At 55.5% G+C, this 17,089-nt stretch overlaps 1 protein-coding gene across 1 annotated transcript in view; it reads left to right on the top strand.

Annotated features, from left to right (window-relative positions):
* The first annotated feature begins 273 nt into the window (after positions 1-273).
* DAB2IP (DAB2 interacting protein) overlaps positions 274-17,089 on the top strand; it is a 214,115-nt gene continuing 197,299 nt past the window's right edge. Inside the window, exon 1 of the mRNA XM_064378350.1 lies at positions 274-525. Within this exon, the coding sequence (XP_064234420.1) occupies positions 486-525 (40 nt within the window). The 5' untranslated portion in view covers positions 274-485. The remainder of the gene's footprint in view (positions 526-17,089) is intronic.

Here is a 17,089-nt window from a genome sequence, read left to right as displayed (position 1 = left end):
CCTGGGAGAAGCCCCTGGGGTTTGGGCTCTGGGGGTAAACAGAGCAGACCCCCCAACCCCTCCCCTGGAGGGCTGAGCTCCCCACTTTCCGCACACCCCCTGGGCCCCAGAGCCGGCTTCCAGATGCTAAGCCCGCGTCAGCCTCACCTCTTAGCTTTTCCATCTGCACAGCTGGGCCAGATCCCCGCAGCCAGCATCGCGGGCAGCCAGGCCAACCGTCCCGGCGTCTTCCTATTTTAGACATCTCGCTGCCTCAGTCCCTTCTAATGTTTCCAGCCAGGCTGCGGGGGGAGGAAAAAGAGGTTACTGCTACTTTAAATGTACTGTATGAAGGCGAGGGCTGGAAAGGGGCCTGCTTGCAGGAATACCCAGTCATCTAGTTGGAAAAGCCGCCAGATGGAATACAAAAGGAGGAACCCAGACGCTCATGGAGACAGCCTCGGTTCATAAATCAGGTGGGGCCAGGGGCTGGGGGCCCACACGCCATGGAGCCCGACTCCCTCCTGGACCAAGACGACTCCTACGGTAAGACGGTGCCGGCAAAGTGCAGAGCTGGGGGTTTCAGCGTCGCTGCTCAAAGGACTTTTCTCTGCTGTAGGAATCTGAGTTGAAGCGGGGAGGGGGTCAGGCATCTGGGCACTGTCTGGTCTCGGGACCCATGGGTACCTTGGGTTATGAGGCTCAGGGCTGGAGGGTCCCTGGAGCGGGAAGCCCCTCAGGCTCCGGGCATTGACAGGGTCGAGGGGAGGGAGAGAGAGTTTCTCAGCTGCTTCTGTTTTGCTCCTGGTCAAGAAGGAAAGGAAGGAAGTTTTGCAGCCCCCCTGCCTGTCTGCCTGCCTCGCTGTTCGCCAGGCCTGCCCTGTGCGGTGGGGAATTCAATTAGTGCGATCCTGCAGATAAATATAGACGGAAGAGGCAACAGGAACATACCCTGTAATTAAAGGCCACGGCTCGAGACGAAAGCACTCCCTGTGTGACAGGGCCCCAGTGGCTGCCACCGGGGAGCTGCCCCTGTGCAGCTGCTCAGGCCACTGGAAGCCCTGCATGCTTCGTTGGGGAAAAGTTGCTTGGGACAGAGCCCATGCAGAGAGTCTGGAACAGGGATTTATGAGACTCAGAAGGGTTCCTTCAGGCGGTTTGTGCAGGCCTGGGGCTCCAGGGATACGGTACCTCAGCTCCTGCGCTGCTCAGCCTGGCCAGACAGCTCACCTTTGGCTGGGATGCCCAGCATGGCCTGGCCGTTTCTGGACAACCAAGGAGGGACACAAGAGTGTGGCCGAGGGACGGAGGCTGGGCATGGGGCGTTCGGGAGCAGGTTTTAGGACTCAGCAGGGAGAAGGCCCTTCTGGCCTCGGAAGAGGTGGTAATTGCGGGGCGACCTCATCCCAGCCTGGCTCAGGTCAGCCTTCCGGGGGTCAGGTCCTCCTGAGACCACAATTCTACTTAGAAAGCCAAGTTCTTGTTTCTCTGGATGTCCCCCCACCCCATCCAGGCCTGGCTGCCTGGCACAGATTCAAGGCCAAATTTCCTTCCTCCTGCAGGAGCTCAGCCCTTTCCAGGGAGAGGGGCCCTTTGCCACGTTTGGAGCTCCAGCCCTCAGGGAAGCTTACCAAGGCCCAGCCCCCAGACCGGGCATCTCTGGGCAGTCGGGGGCAGTCGATGCATGCAGAGTGACCTCCATGCACCAAGCCCCATGTCAGGATCAGGGCTGCGGCACAAGGAGCTCAGTCCTAACAAATAGTTGATGCTTCGTGAATGGAAGCAGAGAGAAAGGGAGGAGAGAGGGCGAAAAATAGAGCAGCCTTTGCCCTGGAAGAGCTCCCAGTCTGGAATGGGAGACAGACAAATGATCCTAGACTCAATTCAGAGTGATGTGGTCCTTGGGGAGGCTGGGGGCAGACAGTCTAGGGGTGTGGGACAGGCCTGCCTGCCTCCGGAGCTGTTCACCGGAAGCTTGGCATCAGGATGGGTATGGGCTCATTGGATGTCTGGATGCTCCCTTAGGGAGGGCACTGACCTTTAAGAGGCAGGTGAGGGAGTGAGGGGACTAGCCCCAGCCAGGGATGTCGCAGGAACCCAGAGTCCCCACTTGCTGTCCTCCAGATTTGCTAGCAGCAGCCTCTGGGCTGGGCAAGGCTGGAAACTGAGGCTGCCTGCACCCTCACAGAAAGGCCCCATGCACAATCAGCCCCTTGTCCTGGCCTGTCACGGGGCCGGTTGCTGATCTCCTGGAAGCTGGCCAGGCAGGGAGGTAAGGGATTCAAGAGGAAGAGGAAAGGGACAGAGGGGGCCTTAGGAAAGGGACGGGCAGGCATGGAGTGGAGCCCAGGCGCTCTCTGGGAGCAAACCCAGGCCCAGCTGGAGAGGGCTCTGGCTTTCCCAGCCAGGGTCTCCACCTAGCCAGCCTCAGGGGTACAGGGCTGAAGGAGAGGCCATCCTGGGTCAGGGCAGCAAAGGAAAATTGTGGCCTCAGCGAGTCACTTCCCAGTCTGAGCCCTGGTTCTGCATTCATTCATTTAACAATTACCTTCAGATTGTGGACTGGGCTTTGGTTCAAGAGCAAATCAAACCTTGTGACATTCCTAGGCTAATCTAAGAGAGATGCAGATGCTCTGATGGCGGAAGTCAAGGCATTGTGGAAGCCCTAACCCCACACTTGGATTCCAGAAAGGCCTCCTGGCAGAGGTGACTCCTCCACTGAAGAAGTCAACGATTCCCTCTGTATCAGTCAGCTCAGGCTGCCATAACAAAGACAAGGTGACTTACACAGCAAAGGTTTCAGAAACAGAAATTAAAACAGAAGGCTGGGCGCAGTGGCTCACATCTGAAATCTCAGCACTCTGGGAGACCAAGGCAGGTGGATCACTTGAGGCCAGGAGTTTGAGACCAGCCTGGCCAACATGGTGAAACCCTGTTTCTACTAAAAATACAAAAAATTAGCCAGGCGTAGTGGCACATGCCTGTAATCCCAGCTACTTGGGAGGCTGAGGCATGAGAACCGCTTGAATTTGGGAAGAAGAGGCTACAGTGAGCTAAGATCGCACACACTCCAGCCTGGATGACAGAGCTCCGTCTCAAAAATAATAATAATATTTTGCCATGATGCAATCAAAGATCACTGCAGCCTTGAACTCCTAGGCTCAAGGGATACTTCTGCCTCAGCCTCTAAGTAGCTGGGACTATAAGCGTATGCCACCACACCCTGCTAATGTTTAAAAAAATTTTTGTGGAGATGGAGTATTCCTACCCATGCTGGTCTGGAACTCATGGGCTCAAATGATCCCAATGCCTCAGGGTCCCAAGTGCTGGGATTACAGGCATGAGCCACAACAGTCAGCCCATCTCTCTCTCTCTCCCTCCCTCTCTCTCTCTCTCTCTCTCTCTCTTTCTTTAGATGGGGTCTTACTCTGTCACCCAGGCTGGAGTGCAGTGGTGCAGTCTCGGCTCACTGCAACCTCCACTTCCCAGGCTCAATCCATCCTTCCATCTCAGCCTCCTGAGTACCTGGGACTACAGGTGCACACCAGCATGCTCAGCTAATTTTTTGTATTTTTGGTAGAGACAGGTTTTTGCCATGTTGCCCAGGCTGGTCTTGAACTGATTAGATCCCGCTGTCTCTTAGCCTGGCTTTTCCTTATGGACCTGTTCACATGTGCTCTACTCACTATTGCATGCTGATGTGTTTCACCTGCGTCTCCCGCCAGTCTCTAAGCTCTTTGGATCCCTAGAGCACAGTTCTCCAACTGTCAGGAGTAAGCATCCAACAAATGCTTGTTGAATGAATGAGTGAACGAATGCAGTTTGTGCAGGCGAAGAGGCGAGGAAAGGCATTCCAGGGCAGAAGGAACAGCAGGCGCAAAGGCGTGGAGACTGGTGATGCTTTGGAGCAATCTCTGATACTTACAGTCTTGGTCAGGGGTTGGCAAGCTGAGCTCCTTTAGGGGGCTCGGGAACATTGATGGGGAAGGGTTGGGAGCTGCAGAGCTGGGGGCGAGGCTCTGGACACCTCTCCCTGCTTCAAGCTGAGCAAAGCACCCTTCTGTCTGGTGAAGAGCCAAGCTTTGATTGCATCCACCAGGAGTTCAGAGGCCGAAAGGGTTTGACCATGGTGTGGTAGGGGATCCGCAGCTACTGGTGAAGTTCTGGAGGCCTGACCCTCTGAGCAGGCAGGACTGCGCAGAGCCCTACTGGGTGGTCTGGTGGTGGGAGCCCCTTAAAGGCCAAGAAGAGCTCAGACATGGCAGCAGGGAGGAGCAGACACGGGCACAGAGGTTTCTTTCACAGGACAGTCAGAGGCAGAAAGGTGAGGAGAAGAGGAGAGTTTGGAACCTTGGCACTAACCCCTGCAGAGCCCTTGTGATTGGCCTTAGTTTCCCCAGGTGTAAATGGGGTGATGGCCAGACAAGATGTGGCTGCCCCCCATTCTGGTGCCAGCCCCTTGGAGCTGTGTGAAAAGTCCAGCTCAGAGAAGCACGTCTTTCTGTCTGCCTTGCGATTTCCAAGGGAGGGGCAGAGAAAAAGCCCTGCCCTGAAAAATGTACTTTCTCCGGGTTCTCTTGGAGTCCTGCTATTTCTCCCACTTCACAGGTACCGCCTCCTACCCGTACCCTGCTGACAGTGCCTGGTGCATCCTCTGCCAGGGTGTGTTTTCATCACCTGCTCACCAGCCTGACTCCCGTGTGAGACTATAAGGCCCTTGAGGGCAGGAGCTGTATCTCGTCTGCCACTGGGTTCCCAGGGTGTCACACAGCACTGGCCCTGAGAAGGCGCTCAGTACATAGTCAGTGGATGACTGAATGAGCGAGTGAGCCAGAGTGAGTGAATTAGTGAGCGGCACGAGCTGGAGATCACCCTTAACTTGCTCCACATCCTCAGGCATCCTCCCCAGCTCTGGACTTCTGGTTCCTTAGTGGTCAGCTGAGGGTGCTGGGCCCCATGCCCCAAGAGAGCAGGTCTGCACCTCATCCCAGCTCTCTCTGTTATTGGGTGGCCTGGACCAAGTTCCTGCTCTGGCTTAGCCTCAGCTTCCTCATCTGACAAACGGGCAGACGCAGCCCTGCCCTGCCTGCTTTCCAGGTGGTCTTGGAGCTCCGGAGGAGTAAGGAGGTAAAAGAGTGCGAGGCTGGACGCTTGTCCGGGGTTGTCTGTGATTCGTTCAGGAGGGGGTTGGGCTCAGACTGCCTGCTGGGATAAACCCTCCAGAAGAGGGTGGTTGCTTTGAAAATCATGGAAGTGGAGCAGGCAGCTCAGAAGCTCAGAATTTTCCATTTCTTCCTGATGACAACCAGCATGGGCATCCACCCCAGGGTTGTTGGGAGACCCCAGCAGAGAAGCAGGTGGATGTGAGTTTGTAAACTTCCAGGTGCTATAGCTATAATAAACAGCACCACTCAGTAAGCACCTACTCCATCAGGATCCAAAGGCACTTTATCTACACTGTCTTTTTTTTTTTTTTTTTTTTTTTAAGATAGAGTTTTGCTCTTGTTACTCAGGCTGGAGTGCAATGGCGCGATCTTGGCTCACCACAACCTCCGCCTCCTGAGTTCAAGCGATTCTCCTGCCTCAGCCCCTGAGTAGCTTGGATTACAGGCATGTGCCACCAACTCCAGCTAATGTTGAATTTTTTAGTAGAAACGGGGTTTTGTCATGTTGGTCAGGCTGGCCTCGAACTCCTGACCTCAGGTGATCCACCCGCCTCGACGTCCCAAAGTGCTGGGATTACAGGTGTGAGCCACTGTGCCCAGTGTTTTTTCTTTTGTTGTCGTTGTTGTTTGTATGTTTGTTTGTTTGAGACAGAGTCTCGCTCTGTCACCCAGGCTAGAGTGCAGTGGTGCGATCTCACTCACTGCAACCTCTACCTCCTGGGTTCAAGCGATTCTCCTGCCTTAGCCTCCTGACTAGCTGGGACTACAGGCGTGAGACACCATGACTGGCTAATTTTTCTATTTCTGTAGAGACAGGGTTTTACACCATGTGGGCCAGGCTGGTCTCGAACTTCTGACCTCAGGTGATCTGCCCACCTCAGCCTCAAAAAGTACTGGGATTACAGGTATGAGCCACCGCATCTGGGCTACATTGTCTTCTGAATCCTTGAAACACATCTGGTGGGTTGCAGTTAGCCTCATTTTCCAGACAAGGAAATTGAGGCCCAGGGAGGTTACATGACTGGCCCTGATCACACAGTGAGTGCACTGATTCAAACCCAGCTCGCTCCAGCTACAAAGCCTGAAATCTTTATTTTGCTGCAGTCCTGAGAGCCATCCACTGTGTGCCAAAGCTGCCACCTGGAGGCCCCTCCCTGTGCGGGTGGAAAATCCTCTCTCCCGGGGAGCTTTCACTGAAGCAGCTCAGAGATGTGGCGGGAGCCATGTCAGCTCGCTGGGCAAGGCGAGCAACAGAAGCTGCTGTGGGACAGGGTTGAGCTAAAGAGAGGACAATTTGAGGCCAAAATAGCCTGATGTCATCAGGGGGTCTGATGTCATAACTTCCTGGGCCTTGCTTTGAGAGGCAAAGGGATTTGCTTCAACTGGTAACAGATAGATAATAATCATAAAAAATAACAGCTCTGTGTCCAGCCACTGCTGGCCATTCATCATCTCACTTCCCCTGCTTAGGGCTGCCCTCCTCTGAGGCCTCCTCCTGGCTCTGCACTCAGCTAACTCAGCAGGGGCCAAAGCCAAAGCCCTGGGCCCTTGTCCAGCCTCCGTTTCCCCATCTGTGAAACTGACACCAACCCAGCCTGCCCGGAATGGGGAAGGGATGCCAGAATCTGGATTCCTTCCATCTTGTACAAGGGTTCTCTCCTAGACCAGGCTGCCTGGGCCTCACAGGAACATTAAGGAAGAGAAGCCACATTCACACCTGGAGCCCTTCCATAAGTAAAAAAAACGAGGCCAAGGAGGCAGAGCTGGGGTCCTCTTTACTGAGCACTTACTGTATGCCTGGCTCCCTGCTAAATGTTCTCCACTGACTCCTCACAGATGAAAGGACAACCCCATAGCTCAGATTAGACAATCAAGGCTTAGAAGGGCCCTGCCCCCAGCAAGTGAGAAACACTTGTGATTCAAATGCAGGACTCCCAGACTTCTGAGCGTTTTCTCCACTCTCATCCGGTTCCACCACCCCTCTGGGTCTCCTGGTCCCCAATCCAGGGCCCTTTCCCATGCCCAGGGGAGCCTCAGTTCTGCTGACCAGCCATGCAGGGGCTTCCAAACTTCCCCAGCTGGGCAGGTGGATGAGTGGTAGAGCCACGCACCCCCTCCCCTTGCCCCGAGACTCTGGGAAAAGGCTCAATCAGGAAGAATGAACAATAAAGAAGAACGAAAAGGCCAGCTCGGGAGGGGCTTCGGTCATTTCAGCACCCAAGCCTGAGCAGCTGGCCTCATAACAAGGTCAGGGGCTGAGGCTGCAGTGGGGGTGGCTGGTGAGGAGGGAGCCCCTATGCCTGGAGCTGGGGGGGGAAGAGCCAGGATAAAGCTCAAGAGAGGGGAGTTGGTGTCCCCAGAGAGAGGGACAGGGACAGGGAGGGAGTGCCTGTGTGCGTAGGACGCGGACATTTCACTTCCTGAACCGCACTCAGCACCCCAGACCTGGGCTTCTATCCGCTCTGCCTCTGTGTGACTCGAGAGCCAGCCCAGTTGATTATCAGAGCCTCGGAGGGATGGGGACAGCAGCAGCCGCCATGCAGGGCTCCTCTCGGGGAGGACTAAGCAGGACAGGTCCTTCCTTGGTCTGTGGTCCTGGACAGCCACCGCCTCCGGCTGGCTCCTCCACTGTGGGACCTGGTGCCAAATCGCAGATCCTTCAGTCAGTCAGTGGCATCGCCCGGGTCCCCTGAGCTTTCCTACCACCGAATGTGTTGCTTGGCATATTGCTGAATTCCCAGTTTATAGAAGAAGAAATGAAGACACTTGCTTGAGTATCAGTCCTCCAATAACGGTGCCTGACTCATACTCGGGTTGCCGGATGGCCGCAGCAGCCCTCTCTATTCCAAAGAGGCAGGTGATCCCCACGCCTCAGGCCCAGTGTGTCCCCAGCTTCCCCTACTGGCCTCCCTGGGCTGGCTGCAGGATATCCAGAGTCCAGCTCCCACTGCCCAGTCTGTTCCTTCTGCTGGGTGGATATGCCCTGGGCTACTGAGCCCACTCTGAGCCTTCCAAAGCCAGAACTGTGGTCTTCCCAGCTGGGATTCCTCCCAAGGTGTCACCTCTGGAAGCCTAGGGAGGCTGGAACAAATAGCAAATGGCCAAGGTGTGGGGAGACCCCAGGGGAAGGGTCTCCCGAAGTCCTCCTGTCCATGCCCTGTTACATCATGGGAAGATGGAGGTCAGAGAGGATGAAACCAGACCCATTTACGGTCCATGCTACCTCCTAAGAGTCCAGAGATCCACCCCGACTCTCTCCCAGTCCCCACTTCAGGCCAGGCCCCACCTTGGACACCTGCACAGCAGCCTTGCCTCTTCCTGGGGCTCCCCATCTCTACCTGTCCCCCCAATTCAGCCTTCATGTGCAGCCAGAAGGAGCCACTCATAGGCATTCAAAAAACTGCACAGGGCCCACTGCTGCGACAGGATCAAGTCCAAACTCATTAACAGGGCTTAACGCCATTCATGGTCTGACCCTGCAGATACACTTCCGCTCTCATCTCCAAGCCACACCCTCATTCTCACCACTCCCACCATTGTGAATTAATTTCTGTCTTGAATGTGCCTCTCTCTCTCTCCATCACCTTTGCACTTGCTGTCACCACTGCCTGAAACACTCTTCCATTTCAGCTTTCCCTACTACCTCTCCAAGATCCTGCCCATCCTGAAGTCTCAGCTCAGGTCACCTCCTCCAGGAAGCCTTCCCTGACAAGCTTGTATGGGCTGCCTAGGCTCCCTGGGCTTTCTGCTATCCCAGTACACTCTGACGAGTAAAGTCCATTGCTTTACTGCTTGTCTGCATCTCTGGGCTGTGAGCTGCTTGGTGAGCCACAGTGAAATAAAGAAAGAAGTCAGGATAACCCTGATCTCTGGCCTGTGTGGCAGGAGATGTTGGTGTCCACATTGAGGGTGGACCTGGGTGAAAGGGCAGATTCTGGGAGTGGAGGGGAATGATGTTCTGGGTTTGCTGTGTCTGCAGGGCCTACAGGGCCATCCAGTGGCTATCTCTAGAGGAACCAGTGACAGTCACCTTTGAGAGAGGCCTGGATTCTAGGAGGAGGGAGGGGAGCTGCTGGGGCTTTCCCAGCGTGTGTCAGAATCACTTCCTTTTTTGAGGGGGTTGGGGGATGGAGTCTCGCTCTGTCACCCAGGCTGGAGTGCAATGGCACCATCTCAGCTCACTGCAACCTCCGCCTCCTGGGTTCAAGTGATTCTCCTACCTCAACCTCCTGAGTAGCTCGGACTACAGGCGCCTGCTACCACGCCCAGCTATTTTTAAATGTTTTTAGTAGAGGTAGGGTTTCACCATGTTAGCCAGGATGGTCTCAATCTCTTGATCTCGTGATCCTCCCGCTTCGGCCTCCCAAAGTGCTGGGATTACAGGCGTGAGCCATGGCGCCTGGCTCAGAACTACTCCCTTTCCCAGGCTTGCATAAGCCCTCATTCAACTGCCCAACCAGGGTCCTGTTGCCTCCCCCAGGAAGCCAGCCTGGCCCCGACAAAGCTGCTGCTCTGTTCTCCCCCTCGACCACGACTGGCCTCTGGTCCGAGGCCACCTCTCAGGCTCTACCTTAGAACTCTTGAAGGTGGGAGCCACATACATCCCTCCATGTCTTGTAGACTCCGCATTGCCCAGCACAGGGACAGTCGCAGAGAAGAACCCAGGTGGACGAGGAGCCCCGCCCCCTCCTGTGGACAGAGCCCCAGCCAGTGGGATGCTGGGGAAGATAAAACACAAGCCTGAGGAGCTTTGGGTCAGATTGTCTCTGGAGAGCGGGGGAAGAGGCAGGTGGAGGAGGGGTGGATTTCTGTCCAATCTGGAAGCGTGTGCTGGATGGCCGGATCACCAGCACCCCAGGCTCGAAGCGTTCCAGCCGGTGACCTACATTCCCAGGGCGCCTCTGTGCGCACACACGGGCCTGCCAGCGTGAGCGCAGGAGCTCCGCGGCGCGCCTGCCAGTGGGCCTCTGTCTGGGCAGGCTGTCTCCTCCGGAGCCCGTGAATGAGCACGTGAGGGCGTGGGGGGCCCACACTCCCGCTCTGGGGTTCCACATATTCTGCACCAGAAAGAGTTGCGCCGTGCCCCAGAAAGGCCAGCGCCAGGGACTACAGGGACTGACATGGCTGGGGGGGATCTGTCCCACACGCAGCCCTGCCCAAGACCCTCTCTCCCTCCTCCCAAGCTCTCTCGGTGACACATGGCCTCACATTGCCCTTTGTTAATGGTGGGGTGTTAGGCATGGAAGATGGAGGGCACAGCTCTTAGGCAGCGGGTGATTAGAGGGCGGGGCACAGCGAGGCAGCCACGTGGCAGCCGGAGGTCAGGAGGGCGGGGGCTCAGTAGAGGGAGCAGGCACCAGGCTCTAGGCCCTGCAGCCAGAGGTCAAGGCGCCACTCAGGGGTCCTTGGGGGCTGTCCCGGGTCAGCATCCTCCTGCCCCCAGGCGGTGGTAGAGGTGGAGGCCCCGTCCTTCTCTGAGATGCTAAACTGACCCTATGGCCCTGAAACCAGGGCACCTGGCAATCTGGGGGGTGGGTGCCCTGCTTGGAGGCCCTTTAGTCCCTCCTTTGCCAGTTCTGTGGTGGGTGGGATAGAGTGGCTGTCCCCCAGCCCCTTCTGAGGCTCATCCTTCAGACTGGGTCCCTGACAGCAGGGAGAGAATAGGCAGTTCTGTCAAAGACTCTCTCTCTGTGTCTCTCTGTCTCTATCTCTGCTCCTAGCTCTCTCAGTCTCTCCGGATCCTCATCTCTCTATATCTCTCTCTGTATCTCTGTCTCTCTGTCTCTTTCTCCTTCCTGCTGGGCTCCCCCTGCTCCTCCTCTCCCCCTAGTAACTCCTGCAAATCTCCTCTTCCCCAGCAGAGGAGGGTCCACACAGACCTGGCCGAGGGCCAGATGTGTCCTGCAGCAAGAGAGAAGTGAGGCTCAAGCCCGGGCCTTCCAAGCTGCCGGGGTTTTTTGCTTCAGTTCTTCCTTCCCTCCATTAATTCCCCAGCTGAGGCCAACCTTGCTCCCTGGGCTCTGCATCTCCTGCCCACCCTCCTGTCTGTATGAGGTCCCCCACCCCATCAACCTCCCTTGCTGGCCCTTTCTCCAGCCCTGCAAACAAGACCAAATCTTTCTCATCCCATCCTCCTCACCCCTTCTTCCTCTCTGGCCCATGTCCTTTTTCTTTTTTTCTTTCTTTTTTTCTTTCTTTTTTTTTTTTTTTTTTTTTCTGAGACGCAGTCTTGCTCTGTCGCCCAGGCTGGAGTGCCGTGGTGTGATCTTGGCTCACTGCAACCTCTGCCTCATGGGTTCAAGCGATTCTCCTGCCTCAGCCTCTTGAGTAGCTGGGACTACTAGTCCATGTCCTTCTGATCTCTGCTCCGCACTGGCCCTGTGATACTCAACACCACTCCCTGTCCCAAAGCTGCTCTGACCGGGCCTGCCAATGGAATGCCAACTGCAGAATCCGGGGCTTTCTCCTGGGGTACCATCTTACCAGTCCCCTTGGCTGAGGCTCTGGTGGGGGTAGGTCAGGGCAGGGTCCCTGGAGCCCCGACCATCAGATCTCTGCCCCCAGTCATTACCAGTGGAAATGACGTAACTTCTCTGAGTCTCAGTTTTCCCACCTGTGAGATGGGATGATCACTCTGGTACTCCTCTCACAGGTTATTGAGAAGAGTAATGGTGTTCATGCTTATTTTAAAAATTCTGAGAACTGTTCTAGCAGAGAATGAGCCCTCAGTTGGCCTTGGCTGTTGTTATCATCATTTGTGTTTGCCATTGCTTGAATCTCTCCCCTCCCCTCCCCACCCTGAGGACCCCACAGTCTCCTGGGTTTCCTCTCACCTCTCTCTTCATCCCTTCTCGGTCTTTCCTGCAGGATCCCAGCCAAGCCACGAGGTGCCCAGGCCAGGCCGTCTGCAGTCCCCCACTGTCCCTCCTCACATCTGTGTGTCCTCACCCCCTGCCCGCTGCAGGACCAAGTCCACCTCTGCCACCCACACCTTTGTAAGTGCCTACCGGAGCCTTCTGCCTCGCCGGTACCACCCAGACCAGGGGACCTCCCTAACACCTGCTCAGTACCCTCCTCCTCTGTGCCCCTGACTGGTTCTGCTCGGGACTCTGGGGGCAGCCCTGTCACACCTTGTTCATCAATCTGTCAGTCCAAAGTCTGTCTCTGCCACACACCTTGGAGCTTCATCTCTGTGGCCCTGGCACTTTCTGCTGCATGTTTGTTGAATGAATAATGAATGAATGACTGACTTGACGCGGAGAAAGTACTTAGCAAGCTAGAAAGGGCTCCTCCAATCAATGCAACACGCAGTGGGGTATTAAAGAGCACTCACAGCCTCCTGAGGGACTTGGCCTCACCCACTGCACCTGGGTGGGGGGAGGGAGACCTGAGTCTTCCAGAAAGTTCTAATTCTTGATATGCGTCGGGATCATTCTGGGTAGGAACAATACCCAGCCTCACCCTAGAGATTTGGATTCAGTTTAGTCTAGAGAGGCCTGGGCATTGGCCTCCTCCTTTTTTCCCTCCTCCCCTGCCCCACCAGGTGACTCTAAGGGGCAGCTGCTGGAATTGGAGGGGAGTGCTGGAGCTCTGGTCTTCGTTCCCTGTCCAGGTTCTCTTCTTTTAATTCGTGCCTTCTCTGTGCTCGCTTCATGCTGGGCGCTGGAGGGGAAGGGTGCACCCAGGGAAGCACGGGACTCTGCCTTAGGGAAGAGCTCAGAACAGGCACTCAAGGCTACAGTGACATCCAGGGCACGGTGGCCTCTGACGGTAGGTGGGAAGGTGAAGAAGATGCTGACCTTAAAGACAATCAGAGATCTAAGGCCGGGTACAGTAGCTCGAGCCTGCTATCCTAGCCCTTTTGAGAGGCTGAAGTGGGAGGATCGCTTGAGGCTAGGAGTTTGAGACCAGCCTGGGCAACATGGCAAGATCCCATCTCTAAAAACAAAGCAAAACAAAACACCAGAGGTCAGCCTGGTAGATGGAGGTAGTGAACAGGCAGAGGGAACCACCCGGAAAAGGCCAGGAGTTCAGAACTGCAGAGTAGCCCATCTAAGAACTTTGAGCCATCCAGTAAGGCTGCACCCCAGAATCCAGGTGGGCAGTCCTGGAGATGTCGGCCAGGCTCCGGCCTCAAATGCCAGGCTCAGGAGATTGGGCTTGCACCGGTGGGGGCAGCGGGGGGAGCTATGAATAGTTTCAGGCAGGGGAGGAACAGGGTTGTGCTGGGTCTCCCTGGAATTCCCAAGACCCAAACCATTCCTGAGCCAGCTCAGGTGAGGCTGGGTGGCTGCCCACCTCTGGGAGCTCACAATCCCAGCAGGAGAAGCCTAGCCCAGGGAGGGAGGCCAAGAAGACCCGGAGCCAAGGGGGACATGGGGCTCCTGGACCGGCTACCCAACCAGACCTGCTCAGCCCCCGGTTCCCTGTTTAGTGACATGAGATGTCTCCGTCCCCCAATATCCTTGGCAGCCCAGTGCTCGTTCAGCTTGTGGAGGAGCAGGGGGAGGGCAGCTCCGGCCATCTTCCTTGGACCTTGCACCTTGAGGAGGGGAGCGAGCCAGACTCTTAGGGAACAAGAGAAAGGGAAAGGAAGGTACGTGAGCATTTTGTGCCAGAGCTCATAGAACTCTGGCTGGAGAACATAGCCTCATTTTGCAGGGGGGGAAACTGAGGCACACAAAGATTTGTGATTTGCCCCTGGTCCTACTACCAGGAAGAGCAGAGTCAGGATTTGAACTTTGGTCCTGCTGGCCTACAAAGCCCGCATGTTTCCCACTGTGTGCATCCCTGCTCCGAGTCTGCACTGAGCAGCCCCCGTGCCTGGTCCTGCTCCAGGGAGAGGCAAGAGGGGCTGTGTGAAAGCTACAAGGAGCCTGGGGTCTCTGCGCACCTCAGCAGTCCCAGTAGAGTAGGCAGGAACCATGGTGGAAATTTGAGCAGAGGAGAGACAGGTCCAAAGCTGCAGCCAGAAATCGCCTGCGTTCCCGCCCCTGTCCCCAGCCCCTCAGTGCCAACTCCTCATCCTTCAGCTGACCCCAGGCTCATTAAGTGCTAGGGAACTCCACCAGCAGCGGGTGCAGGGCTGAGGGCCAAGCTGCCCGTTGGAACAAAAGAGCTTGTGTCTGGGGATAGGACCTCCCCTCCTTCACCACGGTGGGGGGCTGCAGGGGGAAGTGAGGACAGTCATCCAGGGCCAAGAGGGGCTGCAGGGCTGGGGAAGGGGCTTGTTAGAGCCAGGATTCAGATAGAAAGGGCTGAAAGGGGTTGGAAGCTAATCTGCCTGAGCGTCTCTGCACAAACGGGCCATTTTCAGAGGACCCAGAAACCAAAACATCCCAGCTGGGGGAGAGCGAGATTGGAGCTTTTCCTGACCTGTGGTCCTGGGGTTGAAGAGGTCAGGGGCTGCCTTGAGGTGGGGGCCAGGCCAGGGAGGGATGGGCAGCCAGCAGCCCAAAGCCCCCTTCCTTCTGTCCCCATGCTGTGGCTGTGTCTCAGAGGGAACTGGGGCTGCTAGGAGCATTCACAGGAGGGTGTGGGCTGTGAGGGGTGAGAAGGGAAGGGAAGCCCCATTTTCATGTCTCTCCACCCCCAACTGTGAGCAGCCAGATGCGATTCTGCAATGCAGGTCTGGACCCACGTCTCCTGCTGCAAACCTCCACTGGCGCCCCATGACCCTCAGGATCTGTTCCCTAGGGCGCCCCATGACCCTCAGGATCTGTTCCCTAGCTCTGGAACAGCTTCTCCGGACCCCTGGCCACCAGTGCCTGGACAGCTTACCTCGTCCCACTTCTGATAGCCCCCCTGCAATGATCACTCCATGCTTCAGCCAAATCTAGCAGTTGACAGCTCCTCAAACGCTTGGGCTGGCTAAGCCTCTGCAGTTTCCATGCCTCTCTTATGAGCTAGAAACACCTGCCTCCTCCGTACCTGCATTCATTCCTGCCCAGCAAACGGGGCAAACTCCTACTCACATGCTAGTGCCCCTTTGTTCACCACAGCCCCTGGAAGCCTTCCCAGCCCCTCTGACTGAGTTCCTAGTGCCCTGGTGGCCACTGTCACTGCAGGATGCAGCTGTCTCCAGGTGAAGGCTCTGCCCTGGGGGCAGCCCTCTTGTTCGTCTCATTTCCCTGTAGCCTTAGGCTTGAGACAGACAGCTTGCAACCAGCAACCAGTGAGCTTTTGTTGAAAGAAGGGGAAGGAGCAATAAAAACAAAAATGAAAACAAAAACATATTTTTAGAAAAGGGAGAAGCTGGCTAGGCGCAGTGGCTCAGGCCTGTAATCCCAACACTTTGGGAGGCCGAGGTGGGTGGATCACTTGAGGTCAGCAGTTCAAGACCAGCCTGGCCAACATAGCGAAACTCCATCTCTACACAAAATACAAAAAATTAGTCAGGCTGGTGGCAGGCATCTATAGTGTCCCAGTTACTCAGGAGGCTGAGGCAGGAGAATTGCTTGAACCCTGGAGGTGGAGTTTGCAGTGAGCTGAGATCACGCCGCTGCACTCCAGCCTGGGCAACTGAGAGTGAGACTCTATTTCAAGAAAGAAAGAAAAGAAAGAAGGAAGGAAGGAAGAAAGAAAAAAGAAAGAAAGGAAGGAGAGAGGGAGGGAGGGAGGGAAGAAGGGAGGGAAAAAAGAAAGAAGAAAAAGGAGAGGTCAAGAAAGAGAAAGCAAATGGGTAACAGGGTGGGGTAGTGGCTGACTCTTCTGGCCACTGAGGAACGTTCCAGAATGGATAGATCGCACAGCCTGAGCATCAGAGCAGATATCATTCCTCTGTGGAGAGACCCCTGGACAGCTCAGTGCCCCAGAGACAGGGTCCTGGGCACAGGCTGGTTTGCTGGCAGGCCCCGCTACAGTTTAACCAACAAAGCAGGACAGGTGTTGGGGGATGGGGGATCCCAGGTGAGCATTCAGCTGTACTTCAGGCATCACCTGCCATCTGTGGATCCCAGATTCTTGTCTCTAAGAACCCCAAGAGCCCACAGGCTCTGTCTAGGCCAGCGGTTTTCCCACCGTGTCCAAGGAGATGCTCAGAAGTTGGCATGTAGGAGACACTTCCTTCCTTGAACCTAGCTTGGATTAGACCAGCTCGCTGGCATCTGATACAAAACGAACATTGAGGCTGGGCTCAGTGGCTCATGCCTGTAATCCCAGCACTTTGGGAGGCTGAAGCGGGCAGCTCACAATGTCAGGAGTTTGAGACCAGCCTGGCCAGCATGGTGAAACCCTGCCTCTACTAAAAATTGCAAAAACTAACCAGGCATAGTGGTGTATGCCTATAATCTCAGCTACTTGGGAAGCTGAAGCGGGAGAATTGCTTGAACCCGGGAGGCAGAGTTTGCAGTGAGCCGAGACCATGCTACTGCACTCCAGCCTGGGTGACAGAGCGAGACTCTGTCTCAAAAAAAAAAAAATTTTTTTTTGAGATAGATTACAGGCATGAGCCACCACACCCAGCCTCAAAATAATAATAATAATAATACAAATGTTGGGCTTGCCTGAAATTTTTCATTTAAACAAGGGTTCTGGATCACTTAAGCCCAGGACTTTGAGGCTGCAATGAACTGTAATGTGATCACTCCACTGCTCTCTAGACAGGGCAACAGAGCAAGACCCTGTCTCTAAATAAATAAATAAATGCAATGAGAGTTCCGTGGCTCAAGTAGTTTAAAGAAAACTGGTCTAACCTCTTCCCCTTCTTGTAAAGATGGGAAGACAAGGCCTAGAGACAAACAGGTTTCATTCCAAGTGCCAGGGAGGACAGGGTGACAGAGCTGCCTCTAGCTCCCGGCCCCTCCTGCTGGAGCACACAGGCCCTCTGTTGAAAGCATAAGCATACGAGGGAAGGATCAAGAATCTGAAAGTGGGTTTTGTTGGGTAACAGGGAATAATAACGAAGGACACTTAGTTGCTGGGGCGAGGCGTGGGAAGCAGAAAAG

The sequence above is a fragment of the Aotus nancymaae genome, unplaced genomic scaffold (genome assembly GCF_030222135.1).
Source record: "Aotus nancymaae isolate 86718 unplaced genomic scaffold, 86718_ANA_hifiasm-v0.15.2.pri h1tg000003l, whole genome shotgun sequence".
NCBI classification, from domain to species: Eukaryota; Metazoa; Chordata; class Mammalia; order Primates; family Aotidae; genus Aotus; species Aotus nancymaae.
This window is presented reverse-complemented; position numbering and strand designations above follow the sequence as displayed.